Below are 16237 nucleotides of genomic sequence, written 5' to 3'. Positions count from 1 at the left end.
ATGTTTAGAGACTAATAAGAAGTATTAAATATAAATTAATTACAAAACTAATTACATAGATGGAGGCTAATTTCCGAGACGAATTTTTTAAGCCTAATTAATCTATTATTAGCACATGTTTACTGTAGCACCACATTGTCAAATCATGGACTAATTAGGCTTAAAAGATTCGTCTCGCAAATTAGTCGCAAGTTGTGCAATTAGTTTCGTAATTAGTCTATATTTAATACTCCATACATGTGTCCAAACATTCGATGTGACAGGAATTTTAGGAGGATGGGAGGGAACCAAACAGCCCCTATATATTATGATGGATGGATGGATGGGCCGACACTGACTGCATCGGGATCTGTTGGTGACTGGCTCTGGCTGGTTAGTGCACGACGCTACCACCACAGCACACACTACACTAGAGTCTAGAGACCACCAAGAATCGCAGACGCAGGTAGCTTTTCCAAATTCCAGGAGGGCAAGAGATCGAAGGAAGCTTACTGTAGCAGCCAAGAGCGCGAGATCCATGGCGCCTCCTCCTCACGATCGAGTCGGACAACTTGTTACTTACTCCGTACTACGCTACAAGTGTGTGTATACAGAAACCCAGGTAGTATAGTAATATAATGCTGCTTGCAGGTCGGAGGCAGCGCCGGCGGTGGTGACGACGGTGGACGTGACGGCGGCGAGGGACCTTATCTCATCCGCCGGCGGCCACCGCTACCTGGACGTGAGGACGGAGGAGGAGCTCGCCAAGCTGGGCCATCTCGTGGAGCCCCTTAACGTCCCCTACATGTTCATCACTCAAGGTAAGCAATCTCTCTTTAGCTGCTATATACTCCCTCAATTCTAATAAACTGTAAGAGCATGTTCAGTACTACTAAGGTGAGGTGCTCTAGGGGCGATGGCTGCAATCTACGTCACTGTATCCGCAGCAGCTCGATCTGCCTATAACAACATCCGCTTTGGCTCAAGCAAATATACCCTGCATTATCTTCGTCTTTCTAATTAACTTCGTAGATTTTGCTGTGTTATTTAGATATATGCGTTACTATGTATTTGGAAAAAAATAAAACACTTGCAATTGGGAATGGAACGAGTGTATATATAGCCTCTCCGTTCATGTTCACAATTCACTTACATGATGTTTGTTTAGGAAATGTGTCAGTGCGTCATCATCTTATTCACTCTTTTGTTTGGTTTGTAGAATGAAATAGGTTACCTCAACCCGCACGAACTAGTTAATAATTACTATATTAGTATAAGCAATGATTGATTTCTCAATCTAAACACCCCATTAATCACTGCTGCTAATCCATGCCAATGCCATATCCATGTACCTAGCCGCTATATATGCCTATGTTCATGCATATGGCCATCAAAGCGTCCATATATAGACAATAACACGCTGGCTTCCAAGCTGACAGGGATAAAATAAAGGTGGTATATGAGCTTTTTATTATTATTATTATTATCTGACTTGACACATTCGCGCGCAGGAAGCCGGGTGAAGAACGCCCAGTCTGTGGAGCAGGTGGCGTCGCTTTTGACCAGCAAAGAGGAAGCCGTCCTAGTGGTACCACGTCACCGTCTCATATACTAACGTAGCTTTTCATATATTATAGTACATACATACCAACTAGAGGAGTCTATTCCTGCGATAATGCCTAGTAATAATGCATGCAAAATAAAACATATATATTTGCAATCTGCAGGGGTGCCAAAGCGGCAAGAGATCAGAGCTAGCATGCATTGATCTCCAAGCAGCAGTAAGAACTGTACACAACATCGTCACAGATATACTTTACTACCAACAGCTTGCCTACTCTGATGCTCACAACATATGCCTGCAGGGATTCAAGAAGGTCAAGAACATGGGAGGTGGCTACCTTGCCTGGGTGCACCATGGCTTCCCCGTCCCCGGCGACATGGAACATGATGCATCTCCGCGTCCACCGACACCGCCACCAGCACCAAGCAGCCAAGCCTAGCCTCAATGGTGGCCACGCACAGCAGCAGACAGATCCCTAAGCCTAATGTGCCGCAAGCAAGCAATTCAAGCCCCTGCCTCCATCAGCGTTCTACAATGCAATCTACTCTCTACTCAGCAGGCAGGCAAAATAAAATAAAGCTACTGCCCTGTACTTGCTGCTGTACACCCTAAACTGTGTCTACTTCTACTTGTATGATGATCCGACAACTGTATGTGGATGTGGTGCCAATAAACTAAACACATGGTAAATGCCTCAATTAACAAGACAGTATAGCTGTAACATTCAGGGATGAACAATCCCACCTACTACAGTTTCTCACAGAATCAACCAGTTGAGGAATGCTGGACCCCAACCACCACCAGCACTCTGGTCAATCACATGACATACACAATGAATGAGCAAGATGGCCTATTCACTAACTCATGAAAAAAAATAATATTCAATTGATTTTATCATCCAAACAACAGTATGCAGGGAGAAGCAGCTATGGTAACAAAAACAAGGCACCTCGTCATAAAAAGACGAGGCAATTTTGATTTTGATCTTGGAGTATATATTTATACAAGAACCCTCAAATGCGTGTCCCCAGGTTCATTCAAGTTCTACAAACACAGAGTCAGGGGAATCCCGTCTATTTATCTGATTACTGTTGGCACTGACATTTTTGCCACTTCAACATGCACCCGCTCATCAATGGTTGACATCACCACCAAAACAAAGAGGGCTCTCATTGATGCCATTTGCCTTCTTGGTCTTCTCATGGAAAAACCTATAGAGGCTCTGCTCGCCTCTGAGTCCTCCAAAGGATCAGATGGTTACAATAAATATGACTCGACAACAGTGCGCCCAAACTTCTGTTGGACATCCTTCGGAGTTTCAATCTGGAAACAAGTGGATTGAAAAATTAGACAATGACCTATAAATAAATATCAAGAATGAGGAGATTGAAATGGGTAGATTTTGAAAAAGAAATGGGCACATACAGCATTCAAAGCTATGAAGAGAGCTTTAATCACATTAAGTGGGTTCCTTGATCCAATAATCTGCATGACAAAAGGCAAGAAAAGAGTTATCACAATTTTGAAATAAGAAAAGAATTATCACAATTTTGAAATACGAAAAGGACTGATAGTGATCGCTTGGACTTTAGAATCACACCTTTGTCTTGACATTGCTGAAACCAGCCAAGTACAGCACAGTCTCAACAGTCCTACCAGCAGCAGACATTCCACTCCTCATTGGTCCAGGCCAGAGGTATATCTTAAGATACACAAGCAGCCATCAGGCCCACCAGAGTTACCACAGCAGGATTCACAAATACAAGAGAGATTTGGTATTTCCGTGTGCTCACCTTTGTTTTCTCATATTTGGCCTGGATAGCATGAGCAATTGTGTGATCCTCGTATCGCTCCATGTAGTGGAGATTCTGGAAGCATTTCTCATATGCCTAGCGAAGAGAATAAAAAAAGACACTTCCTGTAAGACCTAGATGCCTCGGCTGACTCAGCTAATTCCAAATAAAGCATGAAACCAGTTGCTCAAATAATAAAGCATTCGATAGAGATTCCCAGGTAAACTAATAAGATATTTTCGAGGTCAAGGATTCTCTATTACTACGTATTATATATATGCTACTTCCGTAAATATCCCAACCCACAAATGTTTAGTTGTCTTATCTATTATTAGGAGTCTACAACTCAATGCTACTGCCTTAACTGGCACCAGGAACAAGTTTAGTAATTTCTTTGGAAAGGTAAATCATCCATACCCTCTGTATTGCAATCTTGGCTGTTGGGCCTTTAGCTTTCGCGAAGCCAACAACACCATTGTAATTTCCAGTGGCCAATAACGCTGTGAATTTTGCTATTTGTCCTCCCTGATAAGCACAATGTAAAATTAGGCAACAGAGTTGGTGAAAAGGCTATAATTAGCAGTTTAAGTAACTCAAACAAAGAACACTAACCTTTGTGACTTTGCATGTCCTGTTAACGTCGATAACTTTCACATCAAAACCCTGTGAGGTGTGTCATGGCGATATCCGTGTTAGCACATAATGCAACATGAAAGGCATCAATGGAAGATAGATCCAGGTCAGGGCAAAAGTTTGCTAGGCCGATCGGACCATTTTCAATTGATGATTCTACTTACTTTTCTGTACATAGGTCTCCTCTTCTTCTCAGACAGGGAATTACGCTCCTCCACCAAATCCTTGATTTCCTCCTCCAAAACTCTGCCTTTCTTACCGAAGGTATGATCCAACAGTTCTAGCTTCTCCTCAATCTTCTTTTCAATAGCATTGAGTTTCTCTATGAGCATATCATCCCTCTCCTTTGCCTCATTGAATTCCTCCTCGTCACCCTCAAGTTCTGCCCCTTGGATCATCTGCTTCTCCTTATCAAAGCCGGCATTGAGCATGACATCCTCTGGAGAACCAACCTGCTGGTGCTGGATGAGCCCAAAGTTTGCAGGGTTACTGGGGTCGTAGGCCTCCTTGATTTCCATGATCCTGACGGCTCGGTTGAGCTTCTGAAGGAGAACGAAGCGCTCTTTCCCCGTGGCATCCTTGAGAAGGTTCATCATGTCCCCGATGACCCTGTACTCCAGTGGCAGCTTGAGATGGCGCTCCTCGAACTTGTTGATTTTGGTCATCCATTTGTGAGCCTCGTCGAGGGTGTCTGTCACATTTGTCGATGTCAAAGGACAGAGAATTGTTGAAGGGTACAAAAGTAGAGTCTGTCCACTATACAACCATGTGTTTTATGCAGTTTCAACATTTTTTTTGCACTATAGGATTAAGATCCAACAGCCTCCACCCTTCTTCTGCCTCCAGCCTCCACCACAGATCACAGTTTTTTTTTTATGGAAGGACAAATCACAGATCGGCCGCCGCCGCCGCCACAGCAAGCTCGCCGGTCGCCGGCGCCGGCTGTCACCGGTGAGAAAGAGAGAGGGAGAGAGAGAAACACGTGCAAAAGTAACTAAGGCCTCACATGCATCCAAACAATGTGGTGGAGTGGAAATGGATGGAGGACGGGATGATGAGAGCCTGCTAGTAGGTTTATTACCGGCCTCTGCGAATGATTGCAAGTACTCCCCATGGCGCTTGCACTTGCGCTCGAACTCGTCGACGCGTCGCTTGATGGCGTCGGGCGTGTAGCGCTCGTCGTCCTCGTCGCTGTCGGAGTCGGTGGGCTCCCAGAAGCCTTCGTCGGCGGCCGCCTCCTTGGCCTTGCGTCGCTCGAGCTTCTCGATGAGCGGCTTGACGCCCATGTAGTCCTCCTCCTCCTCCTCTGGCTCTTCCTCCTGGTCCTTGCCATCCTTTGCGCGGCGGTCCTGTCGCTCGCGCTCGACCTGAGCGAGCAGCTCGTGCACGACCCGCTCGCTCTGGATCTTCTGGTTGGGCCTGGCGCCCCCGGCGGAGGCGGAGAATGCCAGGTGGCGGCGCGGCGGCGTGATCCGCGACCCTAGGTGATGTCGATGGCGAGGGAGTGCGGTGGATTCCGCGAGGCTGTGCGGCCGCAGGGAGAGGAGGCGGGCCCACGCCGCGGCTGCGCGGGACCGTGCGGCGGCCATGGCTGCGGCGGCGGGGAGAAGAAGGGGAAAAAGGTTTTGCCGGCGGGTGGGATTTTGCACTGCACGCAAAATGGGGAATCGTCGCAGCCGTAGCGGAATGACATCTAGGTGGGCCCTTCATGGGCCTCCATTTACTTAGGAGTACTTTCTAAATTTAGCCCATGGGCTACCTGTCGCCTGATCGCGTCCTTCTCATCGGGGCACCCGACACAACCCTGGTCGTGTCGTGTCCGTTTCGGCCGCTCGGGGGCAATTCCGTCCATCCATCCACAAATAAAAAGTTGTCTCATCGGAAAAAGGAGGAGGAAGCGGACGGGAATTTGATTCCGATTTGTTGTTGTTTCTACTAGGGTTTGCTTGCTCATCCGCCTCTTCCCTTCCCCCTCTCGCTCCCTCCAGCTCCACCACCAGGCAGACGCAGAGGCTGGATCGGCGGCGGGATAGGCTAGCTATGATCCCCAATTCCGTCTTCCTCTGATCTGCTTGGCGGTCGAATTCCGATTCGATTGGAGTAGGGAACGAGAAGGGAACAAATCCACCGGCACCACCAGACAGCACGCGCCCCCATACTATGGTTTACGCCCCGTACCGCTCATCGACGCCGCCGTCTTCCTCGCCGATGCTCCACAAGAACCTCCGCGCGCTCGGACCCGGCTTGAATCCCTTTGCTCCCTTCGGCATGGGCAACTACTCCCGCTAGTCGTCTCCTCCGATCCCTCTTCTCCGATTCCAATCTCTGAATTGCTTCCGCGGTTCCGCCACCACCCCGGCTGCTTCCTCCATCGGAACCGATCCCCGCTACTTTCCTGCCCCCATTCGCTTCATTCGCTCCGTTGCTTTGGATCTGAGGCTGGAGATCCTCCCCTGTCCTGCTGCCCGAGGAGCCGCCAAGGATACCATGGTGCTGGTGCGCAGGTCGCTCAGCATGAGCCGCCCCCGGAGCTGCCACGACGCTGACGACCGTGGCTGGAACCCGCTCCACGTTGCTGCTCGCAAGGGAGACCTCAAGGAGGTAACCACCATTCATACATACCCTCTCTCCCGTTTTATTTCTCTTGATACATTGCATGCTATACAAAACTAGATTAGACTGTGAATGAACCCATACTATTACCAAAACTTTGGAAGAGGGGAAAAGGAGCCTGCTATTGTATTTTGATTGATGGTATATAAAATATTCCCAAAGGTCAGCAAATGTCCAACTTATTAGGTGTAGTAAAGAATGGAAATAGACTGTAACCAGTTATATCCATATGGGCAGAATACCATATACAGATTGCAGCACGTGATGGTTCGCATGAATTGCGTGCACACATCACACACAAATAAACACCAAATACATAAAAAGCAAGGTTCAAGAAAACGCTACGCGCTAGCCTACTGAATCCAATTCATCGACACCATAAAGACTAAAGAGGTAGCGCGCATAAAGACTAGCAGACTGCAGACTGCAGAACCCAATCCAATTCATCGACCACATAAGGACTAAAGAGGTAGCACGCATAAAGGCTAGCAGACTGATCCAATTCATTGACCAACTAGGCAACTAGCACTAGCAAACATCAAACTTGCAATTGCAATAGCCGGCGACAACTGCAAGGGGCTGGACTGCAGGAGAACACCGCGGCCTGCACCAGCTGCTCCTGCACTCGATGCCGCTCCAGGATGTGCCGATTTGTTGAGCAGCTCCCTCGATTCCCCTCCAGGCTGTGCGATTTCTCGAGCAGGGGCTCCGCTCGCAACTAGCGGCAAGAGCGGCGGCAGGTCACGGCCTCGCGTGTGTGAGGAAAGAGAAGGAGCAGAGTAATTTCGCCATAACTATCTGATCCCTCCCGCCCGCTCTGTTTCCACGCGCAGCCTGCGCTTGCTCCCGCACGAACGTGCACTCTCCCGCTCGTGCTTTCCGCGCACACGAGGCTGCCGCCCGCCCGCCCAGCGACGCTTAGCGCCGATTTTTAACGCGTCTGTGCCGCCAACACGCCGCCTAGCGCGTAGACGCAGCAGTCTAGGTGTGCCCAGCGCTTAATTGGGCGCCTAGGCCCTAAATGAAACGTTGGGTCCTCTGTTTAGCGTTTAATCGAGATTAACAACAACAACAACAACAACAACAAAGCCTTTAAGTCCCAAACAAGTTGGGGTAGGCTAGAGTTGAAACCCAGCAGAAGCAATTCTTTTTGTCATAAAAGTGCACTCAGATCAAGGTAAAAGTGCACTAAACGACGTTTAATTGCGTTTCTTCGAACCTTGCATAAAAGTGCACTCAGGTCAAGGTAACCAGTATTTCAGTAATTCTTTTTGTCACCGCCCTGAAGCTAAGCATAGCAATCCAACAAGTCTCAATCGATGAATCCAAACAAACAACTGCTTCTAGATGTAAAATTAGTTTTGTTGGCCATCACCTTTATAATTATATCAAAATTCTGTGCCCATCTTAAGCCCATATGACCATGTTCAAAATTCTACTATCTCAATTCGTTTTGAATTTTCTGATTCTCAATTCTAGTTCCTCATCAAGTATTTTGCCAATCTTCATCTGTGACTGGCTGTACATAACTATTTCCCTTTTTCTTATTCCTTGTTTTCATGTGCTTCAACTAGCAATGAATATACTGCGTTGACTCATTTGGTAATTGTTATAGACACATTTGGGAAGAAATACCACTGTTTTAACCTTCAGAATGATATTCATCCTATATTAACCTTTATTAATAATGTTCTCTTTTTATTTCTCTTGTTGCCTGTCGGTGCAACAGTGCCTAGTGCTAAATGTTTTTGTTTATTCACCTATCTTATTAGATAACAAATATGGTTCTCTTTTTGCCTAGGTCCGACGTCTCCTGGATGATGGGATGGATGTCAATGCACCTGCATGGGGACCAAAATGTCCTGGTGCTACCCCACTCCATCTGGCTGCTCAGGGTGGGCATGTTAAAATCATGGATGAACTACTGGAGCGTGGTGCCAATATTGATGCTAGAACCAAAGGGGCCTGTGGCTGTAAGTTCACACTTCCTCTGACTCATTGCCTGTACTGTTAGAGAGTAAAGTTGTTGACTATGCACATTTGCAGTGTCATTAATCATGTTTCATGATGGAGTTGATGCTGCTTCATGAACATATCTTTCCAGCATATGTTGACTGCCTTGCTATGTAACCACTATGCATCTGCTTAGTTGTCCTTCCATTTAATTATCAGCAGAGTTGCACTCCCCCTCCTCTGAGACCTGGATATTACATGTGTTTGCATAAGTATGCAGTAGTGATGCCTTCCTGGTTATTCTGGGCCTCAGATTCATTCAGTTTAAACTGAAGTTGTATCTGAATGATGTAACATGGTTTCAGTTCATACGCAAGGACATGTGGCAATTTTGTATGGAAGAAACCACTTCATGATTAAATCATATATGCTTCTTCTCTAGCAATAGTGTGTGGAAACTTATTGTAACATGTTTATACAGAATAATGATATGAGTAGATCTGTTCTTTTATCCTGGGAGTCTGATTGGCCCTTTTCTTGGTTGAACACAGGGACTCCTCTACATATTGCTGCCAAAGAAAGGAATAAGAAGGCTGTGAGATTCCTGATTGAGAATGGAGCCTTCCTTCCTCCTGAGATGAATGACCATAGGTTCAATCCCCCCCTCCATTACTGCTCTGGGTTAGAATGGGCATATGAGATGAAGCGCATGCAAGACGAAAGTGATTCGCCTGGCGAGACTTCACTTGAGCTCGGATAACTAAGCAAAAGCAGCAGGTGCGCTGAGATATGATGCAGTTTGAGAAAGTTGAAGTTATGTCAGGTCATATGGTTATTCTTGAGTTGTGTGCTCATCACCATTGAGTACGTTTGCTTGATGTCTGGATGATGGAGCTGTCATCTGTGACTTTGGATAATTGTTGGATGGTACCTCTAATCTACTACGAGTGAATGTTAAATGATACCATACGGGTACTCAGCTGGGTGTTATTGCACCTTACCTGTAATCTGCTACTTTGAATGATTGTTGGATGATACCAGTACATGTAATTTTGTTGTTCAGATTTTAACATCCGAGTACATTCTATGTAGCATTCATTCTACTACAGTAATCCTTGGATAAGTTCCTCACGCGCTGTGGTTGCTTTTGCTGTGGAAGGGCGAAGCTGGTGAAGCAGCAGTGACATGTCAGAACCCTAGTCGTGGAACTGCCTTTGTATTTGGATCCCCTTTGGAATGTGGGATTTTTTTTTTCCAATTGCATTTTTCCTATGAGGAGGAGCTAATTCCTGTGGATTTCCTACGGGATTCCTGCGAAAGTCCAAGGAATTTGTTTCCAAGACAAACTATCTGTGCATGTAGTTCTCAGTTAATTCATCAATAATTTGATACGCATAGCTGATTGAAATTTCCGATGAGGTAAACGGAAATTGGTCTCGCAGTGAGCTTGGGAAGCAAATGCTCCCAGGCCAAATGACAAAGCTTAGCAGACGAGACGGGTATAGGCAAGGAGAGGCACGCGCGAGGCACATTGGTAACTGTTCCGAAAGACACTGATCAGTTAAATGCTTGCTTCGAAAGACATCTGCCTGATTATCATGGGCAATTCTCATGCACGGCATCGACCGACTTGTCCTACATGAAGTACTTACTAATTCATGATGATATGCATATGTATTGCTATTCACTCTTATACATTCTAAAAACACCTGAGCTCGATCTGGGTACCCCAAAGGTCATCACTAGCAAAGCTAATTATGCCACTCCTAAAGCAGCAACAAGTACCAAGGGCACCAGTACTCACAACTATCACCATGATCATTAAGGTTACCTCAACTGCAAAGCTAGGGAACGTGAAGAAGGAGCACATTTTCTGACCAGTACAGGCAGCAGTCACTAATCTATATATCCAAATCACACCCTCAATAGCAACATAGCATCGTTGAAACTTATAGTCTTCTCGTGCTTAAAGCTAACACCACACTCGAGCAATACACTGTGGGGCAAAGTTACATAAGTCTTGCATCCATTCTGTAAACACAAACTACTGCAGATAAGCTACCTTACAAGCATGGATGCCCAAGCAAAGATTTTGCAACTAGGGCAAAAGCTTGGTTTGCCGGATAAAAGCGTGCGCGATCCTTTAGACAGATCTACCTCCTCACAGGGGGTGCACCACCTCGTCCAACAGGACCACCGCCACGACCAGCAGCAGCCTACATCAAGTGGCAGGCAAAAGGTTATAACATATGTATAACACAATAAGTATACACACAAATAAAAGGATCTGAATGTGTGCAGGCATATATCAGATTCATGCAAGTCGTGTAAATACAAAGATGATTTCAATGCAGATGGTTGCACATTTTGAAGTTCACATCCAAACACTCCCAGGATGCTTCAAAATTCAAATTCCCTTATAAGTGGGTTCTGACTGGACATGTACAACAATGTTGTGACTAGAGTTCGAACAAGTGATGGAGACACGGATGACTTCCCGATTAGGATAGGACTACATCAAGGGCCAGCTTTGAGCCCTTATTTGTTTGCCTTAGTGATGGATGAGGTCACAAGGGACATACAAGGGGATATCCCTTGATGTATGCTTTTCGCAGACGATGTAGTGCTAGTTGATGAAAGTCGGACAGGAGTGAATCAGAAACTGGAGTTATGGCGGGAGACTTTGGAGTCCAAAGGTTTTAGACTCAGTAGAACTAAAACTGAGTATATGAGATGTGACTTTGGCACTACTGCTCGGGAGGAGGAAGATATTAGTTTGGAAGGTCAAGTAGTGCCTAGGAAGGATACATTTCGATATTTAGGATCAATGCTACAGAGAGACGGGGATATTGATGAAGATGTTAGCCATAGAATCAAAGCAGGGTGGATGAAGTGGCGGTAAGCATCTGGTGTCCTATGTGACAAAAGGGTACCACAGAAGCTAAAAGGCAAGTTTTATAGGACGACGATTAGACCTACTATGTTGTATGGTGCAAAATGTTGGCCTACGAAAAGACGACATGTTCAACAGATAAGTGTCGCGGAAATGTGTATGTTGCGTTGGATTTGCGGTCATACAAGAAGGGATCGAGTTTGGAACGATGATATACGTGATAGATTAGGGGTAGCACCAATTGAAGAAAAGCTTGTCCAACACCAGTTGAGATGGTTTGGACATGTCCAACGGAAACCTCCAGAGGCACCGGCGCGTAGTGGAATCCTAAGCCAGGATAGTAACGTGAAGAGAGGCAGAGGAAGACCGAAGTTGACTTGGGTAGAGGCAATAAAAGGAGACTTGAAAGGATGGAATATACCCAAAGACTTAGCCTTAGATAGGAGTGCTTGAAAGACAACTATTCACGTGCCTGAACCTTAATTGCTTCTGCTGGGTTTCAACTCTAGCCTACCCCAACTTGTTTGGGACTTAAAGGCTTTGTTGTCGTTGTTGTTGTTGTAAGTGGGTTCTGACTGCTGATTGGTAGGCAAAAACATAGGAAATGTGATACATGACTAGTTGTGATCAAAGTCAGAACAGTTCATATTCTTCACGCTTTCTTATGCAAATTAAGCTAGATTGTGTAAATACATTTGTTCTAAACTTCATGGTGTACTCTCACATTTTATTTCTGGGTAGGAAGATTTCAAGATCAAACGGTTGAAAAGAAAAGGGTGACTTCAAACACAAAATACTCTTTTCTTTTCTAGTATAAATCCACAGGCTCGAGAGAAAGTAAAATCAAGACTATTACCCATCTTGAAGAGAAGGCGATAGTGCAACTAGCAAGGACATTCAATAGCAACTAGTGATGAAACATGGAAACAGCGTGCCTTAGATTTAACATGAGAGCAACTACAGGAGAAAGATGTTCTAATGTGCAGGGGCAATAGGCCAGGTGAGGCTCATGATCCACACCACACTAGTCGAGCTAAAACATATCTCAAGCTGCTTGCCTTGGTTCAAATGATCGTGAACAGAGTGATGTGTGAGAATTGCAGCATTGCAAAAGAATGGGGATTGGGCAATGCTGTCAAAGGAATGTCTAGATTACTAGATATGGAGGACTGCTCTAGGGTGTTCTGTGATTATAGCTATTTGGATAATATTGCATGTGTTGGACTGCGTCAAGCATCATGAACTACATATAGACAGCAGTTGAAGATTTATTCACAGGATTCAAAATTTATGGAGTTATTGAATGAATCAAATCCTTCCAGGTTAACAAGTGATGCTTGTGGAGAGAAAGCAAGATGTGATTACCCTAGCACGCATGGCGACCGTGCGGCCTCGGCCGACACCAACAGCTGAGCCTTTACCCTGCAGGAAGATGAGCGATGGTTAGCAATTAAACTTCTTTAGTGTGGTATATGCCAAGATGAGGAAGAAATTGCAACAGTGGCATCATAAATAAAGGTGGTATGAACAAAGAGGGAGGAGCAGGTGTAAGAGTGCTGACCCTAATCCTGGCCTCGAGGCGCTTGAACATTGGGGCGTTCTTGAGCATGTCGGGTATGATCATGAACCTGACCCTACTCCCTCTGATGAAGACGTGTTCCAGCTGCGACACCTTGCCGTCCTGAAATCCATCCATTGCTTGAACATTATTCCACAGAGATTTATTGAGAGACGAGGCACACCAAACGAAACGAAACGAACCGAACCTTTGCCGTGAAGGTGATGTTTTCGAGCTGGCAGTTCCAGTTGTCCTCGCACTCGACCATGGAGCCGCGGTAGACCTCGCCGGTCTTGAGCTCGACCGTGACGACGTGGCCCGCCGCCTCGTGCAGCAGCTTCACCGGGATCCCGAGGCTGCGGCTCATCCTCTAACTGGATGGTCGGGCTCGCACGCGGCTGGAGGAAGCCCTTACCCTGTCGTCGGAGTCGGAGTCGGAGTCGTCGAGGCCTCGAGGGGACGAGGGAAGGCGGCGGCGCGGCGAGGGTTTGCTTTGGTTTGGGGGTTTCTCTGCTCCCTCCGCCTACAACTCAGGTATGCTTTGGTTGGGCTGGGCTGGGATCTTTGTCCCTGGCCCGGACCGATTCTGCTTCTTGGAGTTTCAGGCCCACCCGACTCCAAACATCAGTCCACTTCTATATCTATTCTACAAAGACCTTTAGACGTGGTGACTTTATTTATTTATTTATTACTGTATTGTCGTTCTATCTACGGTGCCCCTCCGTTCTCCACACAAAAACACTATTCATCTACAGTGCACCTGTGTGTTTTGCCTCCTGCCATCGGATGGCTGCCACGCACAGGCCCCCACGCCCGCACCCCACTGCATCGTCGCCTTGCGAGGAACTCGGCCGCTCTCCTTGCGCCGGCGCGCCCCTAACTGCACGCCGCTGCCAGTGAGGCCGCCGCCGTAGCTTGACTGGGGGGCGCCACCGCCGCAAAATCACCTCGCCGCTCCTCTCCACTGCGCCGCCCGTGCTCGCCATCTTCAGGTCGAGGAAGACTCCCCCTCGTCGGGGGAGTAGAAGCCGCTGCCGCCGACGGCCATGTTCAGCACCTTCGCGCTCAGGAGGCCAAGCCCCCCTAGGCTCCAGGTTCCCCTGCAGATGCCAGGGCGCCTGTCCACCGTGGCCACCTTGCGACCCAGGAGTCGACGTAGAGTCGGAGGCGTGGCGGCAATGCCCTCGGCCGGAGATGGAGTCGCAGCAGTTGTTGGGGTCGCCGGAAGTGTCATCGCCTTCATTCGGGCAGCAGCCTCAGCACGCGTCGCAACCGGAGGCGGAGTCATGGCTCGAGGCGCGGATGGGCCAGCGCGCGTGGCGAGGATGCTCCGGGGAAGGTGTAGCACCGTTGCTGGAGGAGACGCCGAAGGGCCAGCCGCATCGAGGAAGGTGTACGGTGGGACACCGGACCTGGCTACGAGTGTGCCGCCAGGATTGAAGAGGTTGCCGACGCCAGGGGCAGCCACCATCTCCTCGTCCTCGTCCTCGTCCTCGTCCTTGGTCTTCACTTGCTGGAGCATCGGTGCGCGCGACAGTGTTGAAGTCCCAGGGATCGAGGGCGTCGTTGGGAATGCTTCTGCCAGTCGCCACTAGAGTATCAGGGACCGACGTGGGCGATGGCAGTGAGTAGTTGTACTCCACTGTGTGCGGCATTAGTGTGTACTCCTTGCAGAAGTCACACCAGTAGCGAGGCGGTGCCGGTGCTGGCGACATCGGCTCCATGGGGACGTACGCGCAACGACTGGTGGCGACGGGGCTTCAACTACTGGAGGCACATCGTTGCTTGGGCCGGCACCGTCCACGCCAAGGCGAGGGGACGATGGCTAGCTCTACAGATGGAGGATGCGCAAAGAAGCATGGCGGCCACGACGAATTACACTCCATTGATGGCGAGGAATAGCATCTGCACAGAGGCCACGAACAGCGGAGTCGAAGAGGCGGCCGAAAGGACCATGGCCATTACCATGGGCAATGTTGCGGCGAACGCGAGGCCCAAGGCGCTCGAAGACGCTTCGGCGCTGTCCATGGTGGCCGTGGTATCGGATCGGGCCACGACGAACTCCGCCGACGCAACGAAGGGCGAAGAGCAAGCCACGAACAAGATGTGATGGTAAGTTGATCTTTGCCATGCTTACCGACGGTGGTGCAGAGGCATACGTGCCTCTGTTGTCGCTCAAAGATGGCAACGAGACCCCGATACCTGATACCCGACGGGTATTTGATTCATTAGGGAGACGAGGATGGGATCATATCTTTATCCGCGAGCATCTAAATAGGCAAGAATCAATCCCCGACGGGTATAGCGGATACGTGAACGTTTCCTGTTTACCCGTCCCCGTTACCCGTTGGGGAACCCAACTATTTGAGCTGTCATGCGAGTATTAGGCCCAAAGAAGCTCAACATAGGTATTTTTATCCAAATCTGAACAATCATATATATAGTTTGTGTGTTCTAGGAACCCTAGTTTAATTTTTTCTCGCCATCTCCGCCAGCAGCACAAGCACGCTTGCCTCACGAGCGCTCGTGCCCCTCGCTTTCTCAGTTCGGTCTCTCTGCCATCTTTGCTCGTCCTCCGCACAACCTCGCTCCTTCTCCTCGGCATCTCCGAGACTCCGACACTTATACCTAGGTGAAGAAGAAACGTCTTCGATTGCAAAGCTGCGACCCCAAGTGTCATTGTTTAACGGATATGCAGTACCCATCGGGTATCTGTTACCCGACCGATGCTCGACGGGTACGGGAATGGATAATAATCTATACCCGAGACAGTTAACGGAGACGAAGACGGGATGAATTCTCCGTAACAGGAAAGAGAACGTTCCGGCGATACCCGACGGGTACATCCTCGTTGCCATCCTCCTCCTCCTGTTCCTAAGAGCAACATGTCTAATAACGTATTGTAAAGTGAATAGGATGAACAAAGATCTAGGAACAACTATTGTGTTTTATTGATCTCATACATGTGAAGGGGTATGTCTAAAGGACATAATGTATAGAAGTTACATCTCGTCACCCAAAGACATGCCCTTCGGTGATATAGTTAACTACTAATCCAATCTCTAATCCTAACTGCTTGTACGACACCGTATGAACGGATGAGATCATTTGTCATCTTGATGACATCATCTTTCTGTGGCGCCTTTTCTTTTGTTGAACCGTGGTTGGATTCTGAATCCATGTCAGGAAGCAAAGCTCGAGAACTTGGCCGGAGTGGACCCGTATCATGCATTTATCTGATTCAGACGATC

General features: G+C 47.8%; 4 protein-coding genes across 5 annotated transcripts; 2 read left to right on the top strand and 2 right to left on the bottom strand.

Annotated features, from left to right (window-relative positions):
- Positions 1 to 480: 480 nt before the first annotated feature.
- LOC136462409 (thiosulfate sulfurtransferase 18-like) lies at positions 481 to 2091 on the top strand. Of its 2 annotated transcripts, XM_066461510.1 has the most exons (5): positions 481 to 541; positions 631 to 800; positions 1491 to 1567; positions 1707 to 1760; positions 1845 to 2091. In XM_066461510.1, the coding sequence occupies exons 2-5, from the start codon at positions 785 to 787 to the stop codon at positions 1980 to 1982; spliced, it is 285 nt and encodes a 94-aa protein (XP_066317607.1). In that variant the 5' UTR covers positions 481 to 541; positions 631 to 784; the 3' UTR covers positions 1983 to 2091. The 2 variants fall into 2 exon arrangements, with proteins under 2 accessions (XP_066317607.1, XP_066317606.1); XM_066461509.1 differs by having other exon boundaries at positions 487 to 800.
- Positions 2092 to 2415: 324 nt separating this feature from the next.
- Positions 2416 to 5624, bottom strand: LOC136462408 (uncharacterized). Its single transcript, XM_066461508.1, has 8 exons — positions 5051 to 5624; positions 4134 to 4660; positions 3949 to 3999; positions 3754 to 3861; positions 3337 to 3432; positions 3144 to 3245; positions 2969 to 3028; positions 2416 to 2866 (listed from the first exon to the last, which is right to left on the bottom strand). The coding sequence occupies exons 1-8, from the start codon at positions 5556 to 5558 to the stop codon at positions 2801 to 2803; spliced, it is 1518 nt and encodes a 505-aa protein (XP_066317605.1). The 5' UTR covers positions 5559 to 5624; the 3' UTR covers positions 2416 to 2800.
- Positions 5625 to 6389: 765 nt separating this feature from the next.
- On the top strand, positions 6390 to 9605 carry LOC136466441 (phytochrome-interacting ankyrin-repeat protein 2-like). Its single transcript, XM_066464851.1, has 3 exons — positions 6390 to 6570; positions 8384 to 8555; positions 9087 to 9605. The coding sequence occupies exons 1-3, from the start codon at positions 6457 to 6459 to the stop codon at positions 9293 to 9295; spliced, it is 495 nt and encodes a 164-aa protein (XP_066320948.1). The 5' UTR covers positions 6390 to 6456; the 3' UTR covers positions 9296 to 9605.
- A 780-nt stretch (positions 9606 to 10385) lies between these two features.
- Positions 10386 to 13537, bottom strand: LOC136466442 (small nuclear ribonucleoprotein SmD3b-like). Its single transcript, XM_066464852.1, has 4 exons — positions 13195 to 13537; positions 12990 to 13109; positions 12794 to 12850; positions 10386 to 10751 (listed from the first exon to the last, which is right to left on the bottom strand). The coding sequence occupies exons 1-4, from the start codon at positions 13351 to 13353 to the stop codon at positions 10689 to 10691; spliced, it is 399 nt and encodes a 132-aa protein (XP_066320949.1). The 5' UTR covers positions 13354 to 13537; the 3' UTR covers positions 10386 to 10688.
- Positions 13538 to 16237: the final 2700 nt, after the last annotated feature.

The sequence above is a fragment of the Miscanthus floridulus genome, chromosome 7 (genome assembly GCF_019320115.1).
Source record: "Miscanthus floridulus cultivar M001 chromosome 7, ASM1932011v1, whole genome shotgun sequence".
In the NCBI taxonomy this organism is placed as follows: Eukaryota; Viridiplantae; Streptophyta; class Magnoliopsida; order Poales; family Poaceae; genus Miscanthus; species Miscanthus floridulus.
Note: the sequence above shows the minus strand (reverse complement) of the source record. Positions and strands in the feature narration are given on the sequence as shown.